Source organism: Trachurus trachurus (genome assembly GCF_905171665.1).
Source record: "Trachurus trachurus genome assembly, chromosome: 15".
NCBI classification, from domain to species: domain Eukaryota; kingdom Metazoa; phylum Chordata; class Actinopteri; order Carangiformes; family Carangidae; genus Trachurus; species Trachurus trachurus.
In genome coordinates, this window is record NC_139906.1 from 7,092,436 (window position 1) to 7,117,393 (window position 24,958).

General features: G+C 43.2%; 1 protein-coding gene across 1 annotated transcript in view; it reads left to right on the forward strand.

The window, feature by feature from the left end:
* Window positions 1-24,306, forward strand: part of LOC310998557 (NACHT, LRR and PYD domains-containing protein 12-like) — a gene marked incomplete at its 5' end in the record, with an annotated part of 81,414 nt that extends 57,108 nt beyond the window's left edge. Inside the window, 7 exons of the mRNA XM_083988669.1 lie at window positions 3,769-4,657; window positions 12,530-13,495; window positions 16,083-16,256; window positions 19,406-19,579; window positions 20,375-20,551; window positions 21,053-21,229; window positions 23,790-24,306. Coding sequence (XP_083844795.1) covers window positions 3,769-4,657; window positions 12,530-13,495; window positions 16,083-16,256; window positions 19,406-19,579; window positions 20,375-20,551; window positions 21,053-21,229; window positions 23,790-23,973 — 2,741 coding nt within the window. The 3' untranslated portion in view covers window positions 23,974-24,306. The remainder of the gene's footprint in view (window positions 1-3,768; window positions 4,658-12,529; window positions 13,496-16,082; window positions 16,257-19,405; window positions 19,580-20,374; window positions 20,552-21,052; window positions 21,230-23,789) is intronic.
* Between the last annotated feature and the right edge of the window lie 652 nt (window positions 24,307-24,958).

A 24,958-nucleotide genomic window follows, 5' to 3' on the forward strand; every position in this document is an offset into this window, starting at 1 on the left:
TCCAAACTTCGGTCCTGAACCTGGACCCTCAAAGTCACAGTAAGAAAGCTTCTCCTGTGAACGTCCAAACTGTCTCTGGGTCAGAGTCCAGTGTGTTGAGCTGCTGCAGTCAACGTGACTGGAACAGGAAATAACATGAGTTTTAACAGTTTCACATCTTCAATAGGAGCCAATGAGCTTATTTTTACATAGTAGAACATAAATACAGATATTGAAATAATGACATATAGTTATTATGGAAAATGTAAATATACTTTATTAGACCTAGAGCACTGGAATAAGAAAGTAATGACACTTCCATTGACTCCCGTGGTAAGCATTTTGCGCCCCCGAGTGGCAGGATATGGGTATTGCAAAAGTGCCCAGAAAACCCATTCACACACTGGTCATATCAAATTACACTTATAATTTGTTTATTATAAAATATAGATTGAAACATTCATGTTTTTTTTTGTTTTGTTCTTTTACTAGCCTATGTGTTACGGTTTATCTGTGATCCTATTATCGTGGGTGATCTAGAAATGTCCTCAAATTATTGAAAACACTGCACATTCACCAACTATGCAGAGATGTCAGTTCTTGGGCACTTTTGCAATATACCCATATTCCGCCATCAGGAGGCGCTTCCATTTGACCAATGCGTGTCGTTACTCTCTTAATCCAGTGCTCTAATTAGACCATGTTTGAGTAAAGTGCTGTTTACACTGCAACAAACAGGCTTTGTTTCAGTTGCTTATACACAAATTAAGTCAGCAAGCACGATAATGTTTACTGCAACAACAACAATGTAATTCAGGGGATAGTTTTTAGAAACATTGATGACTTACAGATTCAATTAACATCCACAAAATATGCATTTCCCAATTTTGTTTTTGGTTTGAAAACAAATGTTTGTTGTTTTTGCAGAGGTCAGGACCAAAGACTGAGAGCAGAGTCTCCAGGATCCATCTGTCTCTCTATATCGAGTAACGAGTCTAAAGAATGGGCTCCAAACTTCGGTCCTGAACCTGGACCCTCAAAGTCACAGTAAGAAAGCTTCTACAAACCTGTGAACGTCCAAACTGTCTCTGGGTCAGAGTCCAGTGTGTTGAGCTGCTGCAGTCACGTGACTGGAACAGGAAATAAAATACGTTTTAACAGTTTCACGTCTTCAGTAGGAGCAAATGAACTTATTTTTACATGGTAGAACATAAATACAGATATTGAAATAATGACATACTATAGTTATTATGGAAAATGTAAATATACTGTATTGGACCATGTTTGAGTAAAGTGCTGTTTACACTGCAACAAACAGGCTTTGTTTCAGTTGCTAATACACAAATGAAGTCAGCAAGCACGATAATGTTTATTACTGCAACAACAACAATGTAATTCAGGGGATAGTTTTTAGAAACATTGATAACTTACGGATTCAAATAACATCCACAAAATATGTGCATTTCCCAATTTTGTTTTTGGTTTGAAAACAAATGTTTGCTGTTTTTGCAGAGGTCAGGACCAAAGACTGAGAGCAGAGTCTCCAGGATCCATCTGTCTCTCTATATTGAGTAACGAGTCTAAAGAATGGGCTCCCAACTTCAGTCATGAACCTGGACCCTCAGAGTCACAGTAAGAGAGCTGATACAAACCTGTGAACGTCCAAACTGTCTCTGGGTCAGAGTCCAGTGTGTTGAGTTGCTGCAGTCAACGTGACCAGAACGGGAAATAACATGAGTTTTTTACAGATTCACCTCTTCACTAGGAGCCAGTGAGCTTATTTTTACATGGTAGAACATAAATCCAGATATTGAAATAATGACATAGTTATTATGAGAAATTTAAATATATTAGACCATGTTTGAGTAAAGTGCTGTTTACACTGCAACAAACAAGCTATGTTTTAGTTGCTAATCACAAATGAAGTCAGCAAGCACGATAATGTTGACTGCAATAACAACAACAACATGAAAATACTGCTGCCATTAACAAGGTAACAGAGGCGATCTGGAACAATATGACTGACAGGATCAATGCACAAGTGACCCAAAGTTCCTTCTATTTCAGTATCGTATGAATCTCTTATCTTAGACTTAGACTTTAGACTTTTATTGCCCCTTATTTGGGACAAGGATAAGGAATTTACAACCGGAAAAAGGGAATAATGCTGCCATTAACAAGGTAACCGAGGCGGCATGAAACAGTATGACTGATAGGATCAATGCACAAGTGACCCAAAGTTCCTTCTATTTTAGTATCATATGAATCTGTTATCGTAGACTTTAGACTTTTATTGTCTCTTATAAGGGACAATAAAAAAAATCATTCCACTACGAGGACAAAACAAGCACACATAGTACAGCCCAAAGACATGAAAACATTTATCAACAATCTAGAAGAGAGAGAGAAGAAAGAAAAGTCCACACTCTGACCTGGTTATCCAGGCCTTTTGTTCAGGGTCGCTATAGGCAGCCAGGATCAGGTTTTCATTCAGCTTCTCTCTCTCCAATCTTCTTCTTCTTCTACTTAACCTCTCTCTGCTCCTCTGCTAACCGAAGCCCCGCCCTCTTAAGGTGGTTGACCAATCAAAGCACAGATGTGGAGCAGTGACTGCGACATGTTAGTGACACAGAAATGTCTTCACAGGAGTGGTGTCTCTATGGACGAGCAGTTGTCCTGCTGTGGTCTCTGTCAGGACGTCCTGAAGGATCCAGTCTCCACCAGCTGTGGACACAGGTTCTGCAGACAGTGTGGACAAAGACCCAGAGGTGAGCTGCAGACAGCCAATTGCAGCAGCTCTGTACAAAGTGAGACTGAACATCTGTCTGCTGATGTGGTCATTTCTAAAACCAGCATAGATCATAGATGCCGCCTCTGACGCCGCTGTCCATTGGAACGATACGTCAACGCGCCCGCCATCTTGGGCTGGGGGAAGCCGTGTCTACTTACTGCATTAGTCAACAGAGGCAGAGGTCTATCAACGATTAAAATCGCCATAACTCTCTGAATATTCAATCGATTTTCAAGCCGTTTGGTTTATTATAAATGTCAGACATATATGTATGATACAACAACAACAACATTTTATGTATATATATACAGTATATTCTATATACACTGCCGCCGCCGTGTTGACGTGCCTGACAAGCCCGAATGCGGCATCTATGTGTATATATCTATGTAAAACCAGGACCTGATGTCAGAGAGCTTGTTTGTTACATCACACAGCACTGATGATGATCAATAGCACAACATTCAAACTTTCTCTTTGTTGTCTGCAATTTAGCTGATGAAAATAATCAGATCAGATTGTCAGACTCTCTGTCTTCAATTCAATTCAATTCAATTCAATTCAATTCAATTCAATTCAATTCAATTCAATTCAGTTCAAACTTTATAAAGTGAATTTCATGCACAAGGCAGACTCAATGTGCTTCACAACAGGCATACAATTTAGTTACAATAAAAAAAGAATACAATGGAAAAATAAAGGTGCAAGTAAACAATCGCATGTATTGAGCCATCTTCACCACACACACGCTTAAACTCGCACATGTGCACACATGTTGACTGAAGTGTTCTTGCTTGGGTGTAAGTGATGAGCATATCAACTTTGCTGTCAAGAGACAGAGAATTGAGATGTGCTGCAATTTTCTGTCTCTGAGCTTGTGCACCAAAGAAAGAGTATACCTGTTTTGTCTTTCCTTAGTTGTAAAAAAAAAAAAAGAAAAAAAAAAGAAAGACTAAAGACACATTGTCTTCAGGTTGACTCTGTCTCTTCTCTCTCAGCAGATCGTGGTCTGCAGGAGGTTTTAGATCAACATAAGATCAGTCTGAGGAGCAGATGTGAACGAGTGACTGAAGGAACTGAGGGAACAGGAAGTGAAACAGGAAGTGAAACCCTCCTCAACAGGATCTACACCGAGCTCTACATCACAGAGGGACAGAGTGAAGAGGTTAATACCCAACATGAGGTGAGACAGCTGGAGACAACATCCAAGAAGAAGAAGACCCTCCATGACACTCCAATCAAGTGCAACGACATCTTTAAAGACTTAACTGACCAAGAGACAGAAAATGACTCTACAGTCTCACCTGTCCAAGAGAGTCCCATCAGAGTGGTTCTGACCAACGGTGTCGCTGGTGTTGGAAAAACCTTCTCGGTGCAGAAGTTCACTCTGGACTGGGCCGAGGGCTTGGAGAACCAAGATGTCAGTCTGCTGGTTCTGCTTTCGTTCAGGGAGCTGAACCTGATCAGAGATCAGCGGTTGAGTCTTCTCAGGCTGCTCCATGTTTTCCATCCAACATTAGAGAAGGTCACAGCAGAGCAGCTGTCTGTCTGTAAACTTCTCTTCATCTTTGACGGCCTGGATGAAAGCCGACTGTCCCTGGACTTCAACAACAGGGAGGTTGTGTCTGATGTCACACAGACGTCACCAGTCAACGTGCTGCTGACAAACCTCATCCAGGGGAATCTGCTTCCCTCTGCTCTGGTCTGGATCACCTCCAGACCTGCAGCAGCCAATCAGATCCCTCCTTCATGTGTTGACAGGGTAACAGAGGTCCGAGGCTTCACTGACGCCCAGATGGAGGAGTACTTCAGGAGGAGGTCCAGTGATGAAGATCTGTCCAGAAGAATCATCTCACACATCAAGACGTCCAGGACCCTCCACATCATGTGTCAAGTCCCGGTCTTCTGCTGGATCAGTGCTACAGTTCTGGAGCACATGTTGACCACAGACCAGAGAGGAGAGCTGCCCAAGACCACGACGGACCTGTTCTCACACTTCCTGCTGGTCCAGACAAAGAGGAAGAAGAACAAGTACGGTGAAGGACATGAGACGAGTCCACAGGAGCTGACGGAGGCCGACAGGGAAGTTCTTCTGAAGCTGGGGAGGCTGGCGTTTGAACAGCTGGAGAAAGGAAACATCATGTTCTACCAAGAAGACCTGGAGCAGTGTGGTCTGGATGTCACAGAGGCCTTGGTGAACTCAGGACTCTGCACTGAGATCTTCAGAAGAGAGAGTGTGATCTTCCAGAAAACAGTCTACTGCTTCATTCATCTGAGTGTTCAGGAGTTTCTGGCTGCAGTCTACATGTTCCACTGTGTCACCAACAGGAACGTAGAGGTTCAGGTGAACTTCCTGAAAGAATATCGTGATGCTTTAACCCTGGATGACTTCCTGAAGAGAGCCATGGAGAAATCCCTCAGCAGTAGAAATGGTCATCTAGACCTGTTTGTTCGCTTCCTTCATGGCCTCTCTCTGGAGTCCAACCAGAAGCTGTTAGGAGGTCTGCTGGGTCAGACAGACAACAGTCCAGAAACCATCCAGAGAGTCATCAACAACCTGAAGGAGATGAAAAGGGATAAAATCTATCCTGACAGAAGTATTAACATCTTCCACTGTCTGACGGAGATGAGGGACCAGTCAGTTCATCAGGAGATCCAACAGTTCCTGGAGTCAGAGAACAGATCAGAGAAGAAACTCTCTGAGATCCAGTGTTCAGCTCTGGCCTACATGCTGCAGATGTCAGAGCAGGTTCTGGACGAGTTGGACCTGGATGAGTACAACACATCAGATCAGGGACGATGGAGACTGATCCCAGCTGTGAGGAACTGCAGAAAGGCTCGGTGAGTCCAGACATGATCATTATAATTATTGTCCAGTAGTCCTCCCATTAAGCTCACCTGCTCTCCCTGCCTTCCCTCCCACCAGAAGCTGCCTTCATCAACTCTTGTTAACATTTTCATGTTTCCCACATTCTGTGTTATAAACTATAAATTGTTTTCTTGTCTGTAACAACATCTATTGCACGTCTCCCTGTCCTGGGTGAGGGATCCCTCCTCTGTTGCTCACCCTGAGGTTTCTCCAATTTTTCCCTGTTAAAAGGGTTTCCAATGGAGTTTTTCCTCAGTCGATGTGAGGGTCTAAGGGCAGAGGATGTTGTTATGATGCCATGTAAAGCCCTTTGAGACAAACAGTTTGTAAAAACGGGCTACATAAATAAAATTGCCTTGCCTAGTTTAGTGAAGCTCAGATAAACATAGTTTTCATTTATTTTCAATGTTCTTAGCCTGTCTACACAATTTAAAGCTCCAGTTGATAAGTTGATGAAAGTGAAAGTAAACTCTGCGACTTGGTCGCAAATTTCAAGACGATAGTCTGTCAGATCTCTCTATGAACCTCTGCCAAGCATCCCACACAGACACACACAGGCACAGACAGACACACATACTTGAAGGCGTACACACACAAAGTAGCCATAAACACACACACAAAATACGTACTGTATCCATTGCAACCGGAGACTCCAAAACGATCTCACCTCTCTCTCTCTCACCATGAAACACACTCTTCTTGTGTGTGTCTGCGTGTCTGGAGGGAGGGAAGGGGGTTGACAGAAGTGAAAAGAGGGAGCTGACATCTTGAAATCTGACCAAGTCGCGGAGTTTACTTTCACTTTCGTCCGACGTGTATGAGTGGCGATTGGTTGCTCCTCCTGCTCCCTCTACCTGACTGATGGAGAATCGTTGGTCGCGGTTGATTTTGGCAAATACGATTACAGGCTGTAGGTGGAGCCAGAGGAGTTGGATTTTTATTTATTTTTTTGAATTTTTTTTTTTTCCAATAAATTTTTATTCACACATTAGAGAATGTTGTATGTACAACAACAAAAAAATTTCATTCTTAAACCCCCCTCCCCGCACCCCACATATCCACAGGAAATTACCCATTTAAAAGAATAGTTCACCCAAATCATTATCTACTCACCCTCATGTCGACCAAGAGCTGTGATAAGTTTCAGAGTCCTCTGTGCCTTCTCTGAGTTACAGGGGGGGTCCGTGCAGCACTGCATGTCCATATGACGGTGGCGAACGGTGCTCACTTTTCTTCGTCCAAAAAGACACACCAAAAAACATCCAAATACCTCCATACTGCTCGTCTGTAATGTCCCTCTTGTATTGAAGCCCCGACATGAGAAATTGTTCCGAAAAAAATTAAATAAGTCTATATTTTAAGATTGTTTGTAGCGGAAGCTCCCAGCACTGCTCTTCCTGGTCCGTCCAAATCTTGCGCGATTTGCGCCGGCATCAGTGCAAATCGCAGTGCTCTACAAACAAGCTTAAAATATAGACTTATTTAATTATCTGAGAGTTCAAGTCTCCTGGGTTTCTTTTGAAGGCTGCTGCTTTGTTTCCCCTTTTTCACTCTAAAACTATAGAAAACTAAAATAATACACTGATGTTGCTTAATATAATAATGTCTTTTGGAGATCGTTTCATCTTCCACTTGCTCAACTGTTCACATTAACAGAACTTTTGACCAGGGGGTGCACGCCAGTGTATTCATTTTTTAATTTTAATTTTAATTTTGACTTTCTAGTTTTATTCAAACCAGAAACTGATTACAGCAGCTGCTTTCTAGCTTTTCTTGAAATTCTGTAGATGCCCAGATCACCACCAAACATTTAGTTTCTGCAAATTCTGTTTCTCCATGTTGTCAGTCGCTGCCTTGTCTTCCTTCCTGCTCATCTTCACAACCTAGAATATGACACGTCCACTGTTGACGTGACACTTTTCAAGGAAAAAGTCCGAACATGCCAACTATGTTTCATGTCAAACACTACAATTTAAAGCTGATTTTATTCTGACACATTTTATTTTCTCTCTTCACAGACTTGCTGGTTGTCGACTCTCAGAGAGTCACTGTGAAGTCGTGGCCTCAGCTCTGAAGTCCAGCCCCTCCCACCTGACAGAACTGGACCTGAGTAAAAACTACCTGGAGGATTCATCATTAAAGGTTCTGTGTGCTGGACTGGAGAGTCCAAACTGTAGACTGGAGACTCTGAGGTGAGTTCACTCAGTATGTTTGCATGACACTTGAAAAAAACAAATTATTGCCTTAATCCGACTATAACTGGACAACTGAAGTGCTTGTAAACACCTTAGTGTTGCTTAGTGTTGCTTGCTTTTAACTCTGTTTTTAGTGTTTTGTTTGTTTTTATTCTGTCTTATGCTTCTTTTTTTAAATGTTTTGTCTTCATGTAAAGCACATTGAGTTGCCTTGGTATGAAATGCACTATATAAATAAAGATGCCTTGCCTTGCCTTGCCTTAGTCCGAATGAAATCAAAGTTGGAGAACTCCAATTAAGACACCCAGATAATGCGATTGGAATTCGACTTTCTCCATCATTTATATGCCTTAATCAGAGTTTAACTGGACAACATGTGCGCATGCTCCACACCCCCCGTGCTGGCGTAAGACCCCGGAACAAAAACATCCAAGAAAGCCGGTGGCAGAAGCTATTGTTGTAGCGTTACAGCGTTCTTGTCTGCCTCTCGAAATCACCACGACCACGAGGGATAGATAGCGTGCACCTTATCTGCACAATAAGTAACGTGCACATTACGTACAAGATGAACAAAGCTCTACGATTAACCTAGCCTGGCAAGCCAGACTATATCATTAAAATGTCTAGTCTGGCAACGACCGGTAGACCTCGGCTCAATCCAGGAGGCGGGATGAAGGCTGTCTTTCAAACTGCCTCTGCACGCAATAGGGTAGCGCTTGAGCACTACGACTAATCAGAGCAAAGAGCAGGATGACGTTAGCCTGACAAGCCAATTAAAATGTATGTTGTCTTCGCGTTAAGCCCGCCCAATGACTCTCTAAACAGATGTGCACTGTGATTGGTGAACACAAACGGTGTTCGAGACTCAGAAAGTTCCTATGGCACGTTTCTCGACCCACCTACGGAGCAAATATATTTGCTGCTGCTAGGGTGCGTCTAGATTTCTAGGCTATGATTAACCATCTTGTTGTTTGAAAATGCCGGTCTGCCGTCTGGCTAATAGGTCAACTGTAGAAGGAGCCATATTAACCCGCTGAAACGACGGAGGAGTACACGTTCCCGTCAGTTATTATATTTTCTCAGTTGCATGTAAACTGGGACAAGGACAGAATTAAGCTGTGCATGTAAACGTACTGACTGACTGGACCTGTTGGAGTTTGTCTCCATTTTATCCTCACAGTAGTGAGTGCCTTTTTTCAGGTTCACACAACAATTAACATTTTACAGCAAATTAACCACGCCTAACTACCCTTCACAAGACAGAAACAAATTAATTCAGTGTGTAGATGCACACATATAGATATACCCTAAATAAAAACATCTGCAACTCATGTACTCACGCACACACATTCACATATATGTACAGTATGCCCACAAACACACACACACATCCACATAAATGGAATAAACTACCATCAGCCATCAGAGTTACAAAGCTCTGGCATGTGACTATAAGATAGTAAATTGTTCTTCTGATGCAGTTACAGGATCAGGGTCTACCACGTATGTGAGCTTCAAACATTTCTGTCCAGAATCTGTTCAGAGACCTGCACAACCAAAACATGACCCACTGTAGCTGGATTGTGGCTGAATCTTAGGCATTCCGGATTAATGTTGTATGTGACTGTTTAACCTGCTTCCTGTTGCTTCAGCTGTTTGACTTTCACTTTCTGAACTTGTTGATGAAACAGCTGATGAAACACGGAACGCTGTCAACAAAGAGCTTTTTCCTTAACTCACTTCTCTTGTTTTTTATTCAGACTGAGCTGCAGTTTGTCAGAGATGAGCTGTTCTTCTCTGGGCTCAGCTCTTAAGTCCAACCCCTCCCACCTGAGACACCTGGACCTGAGCATCAACGACCTGCAGGATTCAGTAGTGAAAGATCTGAGTGGTTTTCTGGAGAGTCCAGACTGTAGACTGGAGACTCTGAGGTCTGTTCACTGACTGTTACTCTTGTAGATCTTAGATCTTTCAATCAATCAATCAATTTGTTTATTTCGGGCATGTCCATTAAATCATCATCATCACACTTCATCAAGTTATACAATACACATGGCCGAAAGGGAAAAGCGGGAGAAGCAAAAGCTTATCTAGTCCCGCCCCCATTACCCACAGAATAAAATCTTTATCGTAATCTTTTCTTTTCTTTTCTTTTGCTTTTTACATTTTGACATAACATTCTTGTACTTATGACATTTTGACATAACATGTTACAGCAGTAGGTAGTATACAGAGCTGAAGTCTAGCTCTAAACAGTACATATAGATTACGTGTGTGTCTGCACATGTGTCCATATTTGTCCGTCATGAGTGAACAACAGTCTCATCTCGTAGCCTGGCATGTCACAAAGTCACAAAGTGGTCCAATCGACAGAGAGCAAAAGTCCAGTGTACTTATTATTTGTTGGGATGGTGTGAGAGCCCTTTTATGCCATTTTTCTTTTATTCATCCATCTCCTCTGCAGCTTTCGCCGCACTTAGCTTTGCCATATCCTCCCGAGTTTTGGCTACGTCAGCTCGCATTATTGCCACGAACTGCTGAGATGTCAGAGCGCTTCTCGACCACAGCACTCCGAGTAGTGGCGTTGTCCGCCCTCGCATTGGTCTGCTTAGTGGCGATCTTCCTCATTTTCCGATATTGCATGAAGATTCCACATCCCAGGGTGAACATTCCAATTGTCATGAACGTGAATACACACGTCCTCGACATCCTCCACATCCAGTGCGGCAAGGCAGAAGACCCTCCACTTTTCTCATCCATCCAGGATGTAGCCGGACATGAAGGTCCCGTCCGGGCATGTAGGTTCACCAGAGCCCGCGCGCCTTGTTGAGAACACTCTGTCAATGGCATTCAGTGACCAGCTCAGCAAATCCATCGTGGACCAATTGAGTGATCTTAGTGGGTCGATTTACAGGACTCAGTTAAGTTCTTCACTTCTCTGAAGTTTCTCTCACAATAGTGTCACAGAATGCATTAGTACCCTGATTTATCTCCACCTTGTTGATACACATTATAACAACATCCTGCTACACACGACCTGACATTGGCCTCTGACATACAAGTTTCTCTGGTTCAACTTATTGTTTGGGTACAGAATGTTTTTTGTTATTCTCCCATGCCGTCTCAACACAGTGTCTGCTGATTTGTGTCTCTGACCTTTATCAGCCCTCATGTGTTATTCTGTACCAGGCAATGGTTGAGTTTACATACTTTTTCTTGAAGACACTTAGTGTTGCTGATTTTTTGACTTCCTCTTCTAACACATTCCATTGTTTAACACCTGTGATCGATAAGGAAAAGGATTTTAACGTAGTTCGAACCTTTCTTTGCCTGAAAATCTTGTTCCCTCTAAGATTGTGTCTCTCCTCTCTGTCTAGAAAAAGTATTTGCAGGTTGTGAGGGAGGCTTTTGTTTGCAGCCTTGTACATCATTTGTACTGTGTGATAGTTTATTAACTCATTGAGTGCCGCGCTCCTTTCCAAAGTTTTAGTCAAGTGTACCGGCAATTTAGACCATTTTTGACTTTTTATGTAGAGCCACAGTGTATTCTATATTATTGCCACCAACACATACTGTGGCTCAATTGAAAGGTTTACCTTAATGCTTCAAGTGGCCACAAACCGTTTGTTTCTACGTGCCTCCGTTCCTGAGAAAAGTCAAGCTAAACATGGCTGGGTTTCACCAAAATCCCTCCTTTTTTTCTAGAAAAGGAGATAGAGCGTCTTTTATGAAAGGTGCGCTGTTTGTGTCTGTCGCTCTTCTGACACTCGCATTTCTGGATCAAAGGGCTCGTATAAGATAAATATATACAACAGTTGTTGTTCTATTCACAAAACCACCATCGGGGGCGGGGGGGGGCGCCACTAAACAACAATAACACAGACGCACCGTGCCGTGTCTCAGCTTCTCCCCGCGGAGCGTGAGGGTCAGTCGGCCACCGCGGCTCGGGAAGACCGGTCCCGCCGGTGGTCGCGGTCCTTCTGTGGTTCGGGTCGGTGATGCCGGTCTGCTTTGGCCCAGAGACCATCAGATTTTACCGCGGGAGGACTTTGGGGAGGACACGGTGTTGCTCCAGATGAAGACCGGGCGGACTGTCGGCTGAGAGCTTCCTGGTTCAGCTCCGAGCAGCTCGAGCAGCTGGAGCAGCAGCGCGGGTGAGAGCAGAGCAGCTGCGCTGCAGCAGCTGCTGCATCTGCATGCAGAACTCGTTTGCAGAAGCCCAGTTATGATAAAAACTTCCAGATCATGAGCTGTCATGTGACTTTGATCGTCATCTATTTCAGTTCTCCTCGTCGTAGAGTCCCCAAATTTACATATAATGTGTATTAAAGTGTCTATTTTCATAATTTAAAAAAAAAGCAAAAAACGTAAAATTACGTTTTCGGCACTCAACGCATGGGAACGAAAAACGAGAAATTACGTGGTTGGCACTCAATGAGTTAAGTCATATAGTTTGAGTATTCTTGATTCGATAAATAACTGATTTGTGTGTGCCCTATAGTTGGCATAATGCTGATCCACAACTGAACCTGACACCTCCAGACCTGCAGCAGCCAATCAGATCTCTCCTTCATGTGTTGACAGGGTAACAGAGGTTCGAGGCTTCACTGACGCCCAGATAGAGGAGTACTTCAGGAGGAGGTCCAGTGATGAAGATCTGTCCAGAAGAATGATCTCACACATCAAGACGTCCAGGACCCTCCACATCATGTGTCAGGTCCCGGTCTTCTGCTGGATCAGTGCTACAGTTCTGGAGCACATGTTGACCACAGACCAGAGAGGAGAGCTGCCCAAGACCACAACTGACCTGTTCTCACACTTCCTGCTGGTCCAGACAAAGAGGAAGAAGAACAAGTACGGTGAAGGACATGAGACGAGTCAACAGGAGCTGACGGAGGCGGACAGGGAAGTTCTTCTGAAGCTGGGGAGGCTGGCGTTTGAACAGCTGGAGAAAGGAAACATCATGTTCTACCAAGAAGACCTGGAGCAGTGTGGTCTGGATGTCACAGAGGCCTTGGTGAACTCAGGACTCTGTACTGAGATCTTCAAAAGAGAGAGTTTGATCTTCCAGAAGACAGTCTACCGCTTCATTCATCTGAGCGTTCAGGAGTTTCTGGCTGCAGTCTACATGTTCCACTGTGTCACCTACAGGAACACAGGGGTTCTGGAAAACTTCCTGGGAAAACAACATGATGCTTTAACCCTGGATGACTTCCTGAAGAGAGCCATGGAGAAATCCCTCAGCAGTAGAAATGGTCACCTGGACCTGTTTGTTCGCTTCCTTCATGGCCTCTCTCTGGTGTCCAACCAGAAGCTGTTAGGAGGTCTGCTAGGTCAGACAGACAACAGTCCAGAAACCATCCAGAGAGTCATCAACAACCTGAAGGAGATGAACAGGGATAAAACCTCTCCTGACAGAAGCATCAACATCTTCCACTGTCTGACGGAGATGAAGGACCAGTCAGTTCATCAGGAGATCCAACAGTTCATGAAGTCAGAGAACAGATCAGAGAAACTCTCTGAGATCCAGTGCTCAGCTCTGGCCTACATGCTGCAGATGTCAGAGCAGGTTCTGGATGAGTTGGACCTGGAGAAGTACAACACATCACATCAGGGACGATGGAGACTGATCCCAGCTGTGAGGAACTGCAGAAAGGCTCGGTGAGTCCAGACATGATCATTACTATTATTGATCAGTTGAAGCTCAGATAACTACAAATAACCAAGTCCAGTTGCATTCGATTGAAAACTCCTTTGAGACACACACAAACAAACACACACACACACACACACACACACACTCACACTCACACTCACACTCACACTCACACTCACACTCACACTCACACACACACACACACACACACACACACACACACACACCTGTTGTTGTGCTGTTCCTCTGCTCTCTGGACTGTTCTTTTGGGCTCTTAATAAGTGGGCATGGACGGCCCAACCCGTCCGTACGCACTGGTTCGAGCCAGGTTCATGCCGAGAATATGACTCGGTGAGGCCGGCCTTTTTTGTTTTTGGTCGGGTTCGGCCAGGGAATTAATGCTTGTCGTAAATGTAAACACACTAACGTCAGCGTGTCACGTGCAGCACCACGCCGCTCCAACAAACACTACCGCCGCAAAAAAAACAAAAGTCAGCTCCTAATGGTACAGACACACCAACTCCGGCAACGGACGTCAAGTCAACGGATGCCATTCATTGTCTATGTAGAGCAGGAGCTCCGGCTGCGCCGTGCATGGACACAGCACGTCAAGTTGACGGCCCCGTCGCCGTATCTAAATTTTAATAAAGTTCGATAGATTGAACTTTATGCAAATGGCGTCTGTCCAACGCAATGCGGCCGCAATGCGGCCGCACTAAGTTCTGTCCGAGTTGTTTTGCTGTGTTGTGTTCTATTCTCCCAAGTATGTCATGTAAGTATAACATGAGCATTTTTGTCATGGGGATGACACTCTCTTCTGCTCAGACAATTCTGTTGCCTGGTAGAAGGGAGCAAGCAATTGCTGACTTGTGGCAAGTGTTTCATAGTCGTCAGAGGACAGAGGTCGCACATCAGTTCTTAGAGTTGCGAGAGCTGCCCCGACTGATTGTCTCTCTTCAAACAGACGTTGCAGCATAAGAAAAGTGCTGTTCCAGCGTGTGTCGACTTCCTGAACCAGTTTCTTGACTGGTTGCTGCATCTGCTGTTGAACTTCTCTCAGTTTTTCTTTTGCTGTAGTGCTCGTTTTAAACAAGGTCACAACCTTTCGTGCCCTGGTGCGTAGGTCTTCAGGCCAGGAGTTGCGTCAAGAGCTTTCTTTACAACTAAATTCAATGAATGCACAAAACAAAGCGCATGTCTCAGATTTAAATTCCTGACAGAGGCAACCATATTGGCTCCAGCATCGGTCACAATTGAGGTGACTTTGGTTTCAATGCCCCATTCCTCCATGAGAGACCTCGTTGCTTCGGTGATGTTTGCGGCCGTATGAGCTTCTGGGAAAGGCACCACTCCCAGAAGCACTGTGGCCAGCTTCACAGCGTCATCCACATAGTGGCAGGTCCAGAAAAGCATCCATGTTAATGGAGGTCCACATATCAGCCGTCAGGCTCACAGCCTCAACCCTCTGCACTACAGCCTTGGCCTTGGTCTTTTCTTCCTCATATTTCTGAACCACCATGTTCTTCAGAGCTTGCCTTGATGGGAGTTTGTAAGTGGGATCAAGCAATCCCACAAACTCCTTGAACCCGCTGTCATCAACGATGGAAAAAGGCTGCAAGTCTTTCACCACCATATTCACCAGAGCCTGATCTAGCTCCCGCTTTCGGTCCACTAAAACAAATGAATTGACACATAAAGAAATAAAAAGAAAATTAATAATGGAAAAAACAGTGTTTATAACACACTGCATTTAAACTAAGCCTACCTTGATTTGTGTTCCCCTGGTTTGCAGCTGCTCCATGTTTGGCAGTGAAGTGCCTAATCATGGAGGAAGTATTCCCATGATACTTCAGCTCAGCGTCACACACCAAGCACCGAACCTGCAGATAGGGGCATTTGTAAATAAAAATGCAATGTCAGTCTAAAACTGCTATAGCCTAATGGCAACACTAATCATACGTTTACTGCAATGCTTAAAATGTAATTGCGACAGACCTTACTATAGGCTAATAACTTACTGTAGCCTGCTGGTACAGTTGTATAGGCTACTGTATGTAACTTTACCTTTATTACGTACCTTATCAGGAGCGATCAGTTTGAAGTGTTGCCACATATCAGAGCAACCTCTCTTCCTCACTGACTCCATAATGACTCACTACAACAACAACGCAATACCAACAACTCGACAGCAAAAACACAACTCCTACTACAACCCACAAATGCTACAATGTTTACGGCCGTCATAAAGTGTTTATGGCGCTCAAATTAAAAACTGACTCATCCGGTCACCGGTCCGTCAGTGAAGCAGCTGATTGGACCACTCGAACCAGTCAGGTGATTCATTCAGGGAGCGAACGGGAGTGAAGCAGTTACTGCTTCGGACGTCATATGTCGCGTGATTTTTTTCTGCCCCGAAGCAAGTTTTGAAACAGTGGTTCTATGCTGCGGGTTTGAAGCACGTATCGACGCTTCAGTGTCGTACCACCATCACTAATCAAATCATCACATCCTGTCATCAGATGCATCAACTGTGTTTTTACTACAATTTAAAGCTGATTTTATTCTGACACATTTTATTTTCTCTCTTCACAGACTTGCTCATTGTCGACTCTCAGAGAGTCACTGTGAAGTCGTGGCCTCAGCTCTGAAGTCCAGCCCCTCCCACCTGACAGAACTGGACCTGATTGGAAACGAACTGGATGATTCAGCAGTGAAGGCTCTGTGTGCTGGACTGGAGAGTCCAAACTGTAGACTGGAGACTCTGGGGTGAGTTCACTGACTGGACCTGTTGGAGTTTGTCTCCACTTTGTCCTCACAGGTGGAGCTGGCAGAGTTTAAGAGGCGGAGTCACTGTCGGTGTTGAAGCAGCAGCAGCTTCTCATGAATATTAATGAGCAGTTTTCTCTCTGTATGTGGCTGTTTATTTTCTTTAGTTACAGCCTTTTTTCAGGTTACAGAACAATTAACATTTTACAGCAAATTAACCGCGCCCAACCCCCCCTCACAAGACATAAAAATAAATTACATAAAAATAAATAAAATAATAAAAATAGAAAAAAGTTGTATACAGTATGTAGATACACACGCACACATATAGATATACCCTAAATAAAAACATCTGCAACTCATATATACTCATGCACACACGCTCACAAACATGTATGCCCACAAACACACACACACATCCACATAAACTGAATAAACTACCATCAGCCACCAGCGTTAAAAAACTCTGGCATTTGACTATAAGATAGTACATTGTTCTTCTGAGGCTGTTGTTGCAAATATGGCAGTTACAGGATCAGGGTCTACATTGACACCAGGTATGTGAGCTTCAAACATTTCTGTCCAGAATCTGTTCAGAGACCTGCACAACCAAAACATGTGACCCACCATAGCTGGATTATTGTGGCTGAATCTTTATGGAGCTAAATCGGGGTCAAATGTTTTGTACTTGAAAAAGTAAAATTTGAAACTGAAATTTCAAGTTTTGATCTTGAATTTTGAAAAATGTATTCAAAATAAAAAATAAATGTACAAAAAGTTTTTTCAGGTTAAATATAGTTATGACCTAGCCTGACAAGCCAGACTATATCACTAAAATGTATAGTCTGGAAACGACCGGTAGACCTCGGCTCAATCCAGGGGGCGGGATGAAGGCTGTCTTTCAAACTGCCTCTGCACGCAATAGGGTAGCGCTACGACCAATCAGAGCAAAGAGCAGGATGTCGTTAGCCTGACAAGCCAATTAAAATGTATGTCACCATCGCGTTAAGCCCGCCAACGACTCTCTAAACAGATAGAGCGCTGTGATTGGTGAACACAAACGGTGTTTGAGACTCAAAAAGTTCCTATGGCTCGTTTCTAGACCCACCTACGGAGCAAATATTTTTGCTGCCGCTAGGGTGTGTCTAGATTTCTAGGCTAGTTCTTTTGAATAAATCATTTGTTTTCATTTTTGGGTCAAAAGTCTGAAACTGAAAAAGAAAGATCTGAAACTGTAAAAAAAAGAAAAAAAGATTTGAAACTGTAAAAAACTAAGATCTGATTCTGCAAAGATGAAACATGCAACTGAAAGAAATATGATCCCAAATATCAAAACCTATGAAAGTGAAAAATGAAAACAACCAGAGTTGATCATAACTATATTTAACCTGAAAAAACTTTTTGTACATTTATTTTTTATTTTGAATACGTTGATGTATTTTTCAAAATTCAAGATCAGAAATTGAAATTTCAGTTTCAAATTTTTCTTTTTCAAGTACAAAACATTTGAGCCCGATTTAGCTCCATAAATCTTAGGCATTCAGGATTAATGTTGTATGTGACTGTTTAACCTGCTTCCTGTTGTTTCAGCTGTTTGACTTTAACTTTCTGAACTTGTTCTTTCTGAAGCTTCTTCAGCTCTGAACAGATGGTGAGACAATGAACGCTGTCAACAACGGACTTTGTTCTCAACTCACTGCTTTTTTTCTTCATTCAGATTGGTGGGCTGCAGTTTATCAAAGATCAGCTGTTCTTCTCTGGGCTCAGCTCTGAAGTCCAACCCCTCCCACCTGAGACACCTGGACCTGAGCCTCAACTTGTCCCTGCAGGATTCAGGAATGAAGGCTCTGAGTGGTTTTCTGGAGAGTCCAGACTGTAGACTGGAGACTCTGAGGTCAGACTCTGTTTTATTTCTGTGTTCAAATAATTGTGATGTGAAAGTTGTGTTGACACTGAGCTGCAGACATGAGGCTGATATTATACTGATCCACACTGAGGGTCGTCATGGTGACATCTGTTGGTGACATCTTCTCTGGTTTTAGTCACTGTTTCTTAAGGGTGTCCTCAACTAAGAATTTTCAGGTGTCGGCTTAAATCTGGTGCATGTTGACAGCAATATTGAGAGGCTACATCTGTAAAGAAGTACACACATCTTATTAGACCAACCTCATCTTTAAGAACATCAGTGGTGATCATCCAGAGAAGACACAACTTCTATGAATCTTGATGAGACACACAAACAGGAGACTCGCCCCCCGTCACCTCTCTCTCTGGCCTCCTGTCATCTCTCTTCCTCTTGTCTACAAATTAATACAACATAGACATAAGCACTCATCCATCCATCTACAGTAGGCCATGAAGGCAGTAAGGAAAGTATTCAGACCCCCTTCAAATGTTTCACTATTTCGGTTAGGGTTAGTTATTTTGCAGCTTTATGTTAAAAAAGCAAAACTGAAATATCACCTGAACAAGTATTCAGGCCCTTTGCTCTGACACTCCTGTAGGTCATTCAGCTGCTTCAATTTAGTTTATTCCTCTTTGAGATGGTGTGTACCTTTCCAAGTCATGTCCAAACTATTTAACTCAACACAGCTGGACTCAAACAGTTGAATGACCTACAGGAGCAAAGTCAGAGCAAAGGGTCTGAATACTTGTTCAGGTGATATTTCAGTTTTTCCTTTTTTTAATTCATTTGCAAATATTTCAAAAAATTCTGGGTTTGTGCTGACATGATGGGATGGTGAGTGTAAACCGGTTAGGAAAAAAAAGCACAACCCTCAGGCCATTGCTGGCTTTTTGGGAAGGTGGTGTTTTGTCTCTGTAGCTGACATCAGGTAGCTCATCTCTATGTATACACACACACACACACACCTACCTACCTGTATTTATTTAGGCTGTCTATAAGATTTATCATGTCACTGTGCTTTTCACAATGTTAAGAGAAGACGGGCAGTGTACCACTATCATCACCTCTATTTGTTTTCGCAGTTTAGAAAAAAGCTGTTTTCTCTCTGTATGTGACTGTTCAACCTGCTTCCTGTTGCTTCAGCTGTTTGACTTTCATTTTCTGAGCTTGTTCTTTCTTTCTTTTTGAAGCTTCTTCAACAAGGAACTTTGTCCTCAACTCACTTCTTTTATTCTTTATTCAGATTGGAGCACTGCAGTTGGTCAGAAATCAGCTGTTCTTCTCTGGGCTCAGCTCTGAAGTCCAACCCCTCCCACCTGAGACACCTGGACCTGAGTGACAACAACCTGAAGGATTCAGGAGTGAAGGATCTGAGTGGTTTCCTGGAGAGTCCAGACTGTAGACTGGAGACTCTGAGGTCAGTTCACTGACTGTTACCGTTGTAGATCTGAGATCCTTGATCCACAACTGAACCTGATTGATCTTCACTCAGAACTTGAACTTGAAAGATGTTTGAAATAGTTGTTGTCTCATTTTTCCAGTTGTTCTTCTCTCACGCTGAGAATGACTCTTCACTTTCTGCTCAATTCACTTCTGTCCTCATCAATAATCAATAGTCTGATCACTTCAGGTGTGTGTGTGTGTGTGTGTGTGTGTGTGTGTGTGTGTGTGTGTGTGTGTGTGTGTGTGTGTGTGTGTGTGTGTGTGTGTGTGTGTGTGTGTGTGTGTGTGTGTGAGACCAGGATCAAGAAAGACCTTAAAGTGTGAGATATTGATTGTATATTGACAGACTGACCTAAGGTCACTTATCTCACTTGAGGCTTTCAAAAACCTACTTCTCACCACAGTTTTGGGGGCTCAGACGTGCACTTGCTTCAGTTAGTGATTTTACTACTCCTGTTTTCATAACTGTATTTTATTGTGTTGTATTGATGTTTGATGTTTGATTTTCTGTGAACTCTGTACTATGCTACAGGGCATCCTTGAAAAAGAGAGCTCGCTCTCAATGGATCTACCCTGTTAAAATAAAGGTTAAATTAAAAAAAAGAAAAAGGTCAGCAGCAGCTGATGAATTTATGCTGACATGTGGATGATGTGTGTAGAAGGCCACATGATGATGATCCACAATAACAGAAGGACAAAGTCTCTCTACTCTTTTTAGACACTGATCATTGATCAGGACTCATCTGATTTTATTTTATTCTTTATTCAGATTGAGTGGCTGCAGGTTGTCAGAGATCAGCTGTTCTTCCCTGGTCTCAGCTCTGAAGTTCAACCCCTCCCACCTGAGACACCTGAACCTGAGTCACAACAACGACCTGCAGGATTCAGCAGTGAAGGATCTGAGTGGTTTTCTGGAGAGTCCAGACTGTCGACTGGAGACTCTGAGGTCAGTTCACTGACTGTTACTGTTGTAGATCTTAGATCTTTGATCCACATCTGAACCTGATTGATCTTCAGTCAGAACTTGAATCATTGACTTTGATTTAATGAATGAAGGACGTTTGAAATAGTTGTTGTCTCATGTTTCCAGTTGTTCTTCTCTCACGCTGAGAATGATTCTTCACTTTCTGTTCAATTCACTTCTGTCGTCATCAATAATCAATAGTCTGATCACTTCAGGTGTGTGTGTGTGTGTGTGCGTGTGACCAGGATCAAGAAAGACCTTAAGGTGTGAGATATTGATTGTATATTGACAGACTGACCTGAGGTCAGCAGCAACTGATGAATCTGTGCTGACATGTAGATGATGTGTGTAGAAGGCCACGTGATGTTGATCCACAATAACAGAAAGAAAAATCCCTCTACTCATTTTAGACACTGATCATTGATCAGGTCACATCTGATCAACCATCAATCATTTTATCTTCTTCTTTTATTCTTTAATCAGATTGTGGGACTGCAGTTTGTCAGAGACCAGCTGTTCTTCTCTGGGCTCAGCTCTGAAGTCCAACCCCTCCCACCTGAGAGAACTAAACCTGGGTCACAACAAGAACCTGCAGGATTCAGGAGTGAAGGGTCTGAGTGGTTTTCTGGAGAGTCCAGACTGTAGACTGGAGACTCTGATGTGAGTTCACTGACTGTTACTGTTGTAGATCTTAGATCTTTGATCCACAAGTGAACCTGATTGATCTTCACTCAGAACTTGAATCATTGACTTTGATTTAACGAATGAAGGACGTTTTAAATACGTATTTCAAAGGAGGTTAAATCAAAAGCAACTGGACTTAGTTAGTAACTAGACAAATAACTAAGTCCAGTTGCTTTCGATTTAACCTCCTTTGAAATACTATGACCTGGGCAAATGAGAATATGCACCGGCTTTTTGAAATACGTAGTTGTTGTCTCATGTTTCCAGTTGTTCTTCTCGCACTGAGAATGATTCTTTGCTTTCTGCTCATTTCACTTTAGTCCTCATTGATAATCAATAGTCTGATCACTTCAGGTGTGTGTGTGTGTGTGTGTGTGAGACCAGGATCAAGAAAGACTTTAAGGCGTGTTTCCACTGCAGGAGTTACTGGTAAAGGGAGGGGGTAGGAACTTCTACAGGAACCGTCCTCTCACTCGGCGGCCGTGTCTCCACAGCAGACTGCTCTTGTTTTTTGTTTTTTTCCGGTAGTGTAGACGCTTTCTAATAAAGCTGGGTTTTATTTGCTGTCTTGAAAGTCAGGTAATCGTGCAATCGAGTATTTGTCATACAATTTTTTTGTTAATACTGCTACTCCCATGCATCTTTTACTGATTTATTCTCTATTTTTCCCCGTTTTAATGATGCTAAGTTTTTAAGATGTGGCTTATTTCGTGGCTATCTCTTGGCGTCACGCCCCACTCTGAGTTTGACCAATCAGCACAGAGTAAATCTCAAGCCCCACCCGGGAGTTTTTTGGGACCGATCTAATGGCGCATTTCCACTAGCGCGCTTCGGCTCGGCTCGGCGCGGCGCGCTATTTGCGTGTTTCCACTAGCACGCAGTACCTGCAAACAGGTACACTTTTGGTATCACCTCAGCCCTGGTTCCAAGCGAGCCGAAGCGTTACTAAAACGTGACGTCAGCCGACTGCCTTCCACTGATTGGCCGATGAGTGTCGTCACTGGAAGCGACGATCGACAACAGAAATGTTCCTGCTGAAGCCTGTTATTACCAGAGAATTTCTAATATTGAGACTGGCTCTGTTATTACGTGACCTTATTAAGTTTTAATATTTTTTCATGCGAGAAAGTAACTGTTTAGATCCCCATGTGCGGTTAGTTTATCCAAACGACGGCTGTTTAGAAGTTTGCCCCGATGTTTTTGGGAGAAGTGAAGCTCCAGGTCCGAGCAGCGACCGTGACATCATAGAGGCAGCAGCCCGGCTCCTGACGTGCTCCGCCGGCCAGCCTACCATCATCACCCCGAGGAGAAAACGACCGCTAATTAACTTACCCGATGGCTTTTAGAGGTTTACCACCGGCTGGTTAAACTCTTTTTAGGGGATAAATGTTAGTCTCATTGATGAAATCTAACAATTGTGGCTGTAGCAGAAGTTTGTTTGTGGTTAGACACAAGAGCAGCACTGCCTTGGGGTCTGTAGGCTACGCACAGAAAACACCACATTTACATCAATAAATACATGTTTTACAATGAACCAGGCCGATCTCAGAGCTGGCAAGACTCTCCGGTAAGGCATATTGAAAATGCCGTTAACGGGACGAGAGCAGTCAAAACGGCGGTTTAAAGCTAGCTACAGCGAGGGTAGGTTCACTTCCTGTTTACAAAGTAAAAGCACCAATTCTATCGTAATGGCTTTCCTTATGATAAAAGGCAACGGGTATTTTATTTTGTGAAAATAATCGGAAGTGTGTTGCTCACTACGGCGAACTTTAGTAACGCCGACTTTGTCGAAACAAAATTGTAAACAGCTGGTATTTTGTCAGATTTTCAACACGGTGGGGATCTAAACGACTACTTTCTCACCTGAAAATGATTCAAATGTTGCTAAAGTTATATATTTACAGAGTTTAGAGCGTTGCTCGGCGCCGTGTAAATGACGTCACGGCGGCACTAGTGATACTCAGTTGTAATGGAAACACAACCAAACCGAGCCGTGCCGTGCCGAGCCGAGCCGTATCGAGCCGTATCGAGCCGAGCCGTGCTAGTGGAAATGCGCCATAAGTACCTGGGTTGGGCTGGGACTCCTTTCGGCCCCATAAAAGTTCCTGTAAATGGCCCTGCTGGGGAAGTTCTTACAGTGGAAACACACACCGACGGGGCCCCCAAAGTTCCTGCAGTGGAAACACGCCCTTAGTCCTGGATCAGGACTGGATTTTTAAACTTTGATCCAGTCCTGAATCACAGTGTTGTAGTCAGTGTTTAGTCCAACACATCTGATCAGATATTGATTGTATGATAGTGTGTGCGTGCGTGCATGTGACCAGGATCAAGAAAGACCTTAAGGTGTGAGATATTGATTGTATATTGACAGACTGACCTGAGGTCAGCAGCAGCTGATGAATCTGTGCTGACATGTGGATGATGTGTGTAGAAGGCCACATGATGATGACCCACAATAACAGAAGGACACAGTCCCTCATTTTAGACACTGATCACTGATCAGGACTCATTTGATTTTATTTTATTCTTTATTCAGATTGAGTGGCTGCAGTTTGTCAGAGATCAGCTGTTCTTCTCTGGTCTCAGCTCTGAAGTCCAACCCCTCCCACCTGAGAGAACTGGACCTGGATGGAAACAACCTGAGCTCTTCAGCTCTGCAGCAGCTGCGTGATCTTGTGGGGAGTCCAGACTTTCGACTGGAGACTCTGAGGGGAGTTTGATCTGTCGCTGTTTCCATGGCTGATGACTGTGGAAGTAAAATAAAATGTAAAGTGCAGCAGTGAAGAGAAACTGTTTGTGAACAGGTGAACCTGTCAGGATATGACATCATATATGACATCACTGCCTGAAGAGTTTGTGACTCATCACCTCCCGAAATCTAATGCTTCTTCTCTACAGACCAGAGAGAGAGATATGATTATTTTCTTCTTTCAAGTTGCGTCTTAGCTCTTTCTTGCAAAACTGTTTTTGTTGTTGTTGTTGTTAGTTTCTGTCTTTGAAATTCAATTTAAAATCTTCAGGATTTACACCATGATTAAGTTACAGTCAACAGTCACATCTTTTATTCTTCACTTTAAGTTTGATCAGTTTACAACAGTTACATCTGGCAGTTACAGGGTGTAAATATTTAGTAACAACTAATCCCTACAAAAGAACCAGTTTGTGTGGTGAAGCTTGTTTAAATCCAATGATGCATTAAAGTAATGTTTAGTAAACACTTGCCTCAATCAGCAGCTGCATATTTACACACAAGTTACCTGATGGAGGTAAAACGAAGACGAAGAACGAAGAATCATCTGGCACATCAACGGCGGCATTTAGTTATGGCCCCCGATTATGGAATAGCCTGCCAGAGAGCCTCAGGGCCGCAGAGACTGTTGAGGTTTTTAAAAAGAGGCTCAAGATCCACCTTTTTAATCAGGCTTTTAATTGATTTCTGTTATCGTTTTTATTCCTTTTAATCAGGCCTCATATCATATTTAATCCTTATTTTACATGATTTCAGCTAAATTTAATCATTTATTATTTATTTTATTTTATGCGGACTTCCGGTTTGACGAGCGATGGCAGCATAGGAAAGTTGCTCCCGACATTTCAAAGTAAAAAATTGCCCACAACAACCGAATAAGTTTAAAAAATGTGAGTACAGTTGAATTTAGGACTGCGGGTTTCGAGAATGCCTAAATATCAGCCGAAAAAGTTCAT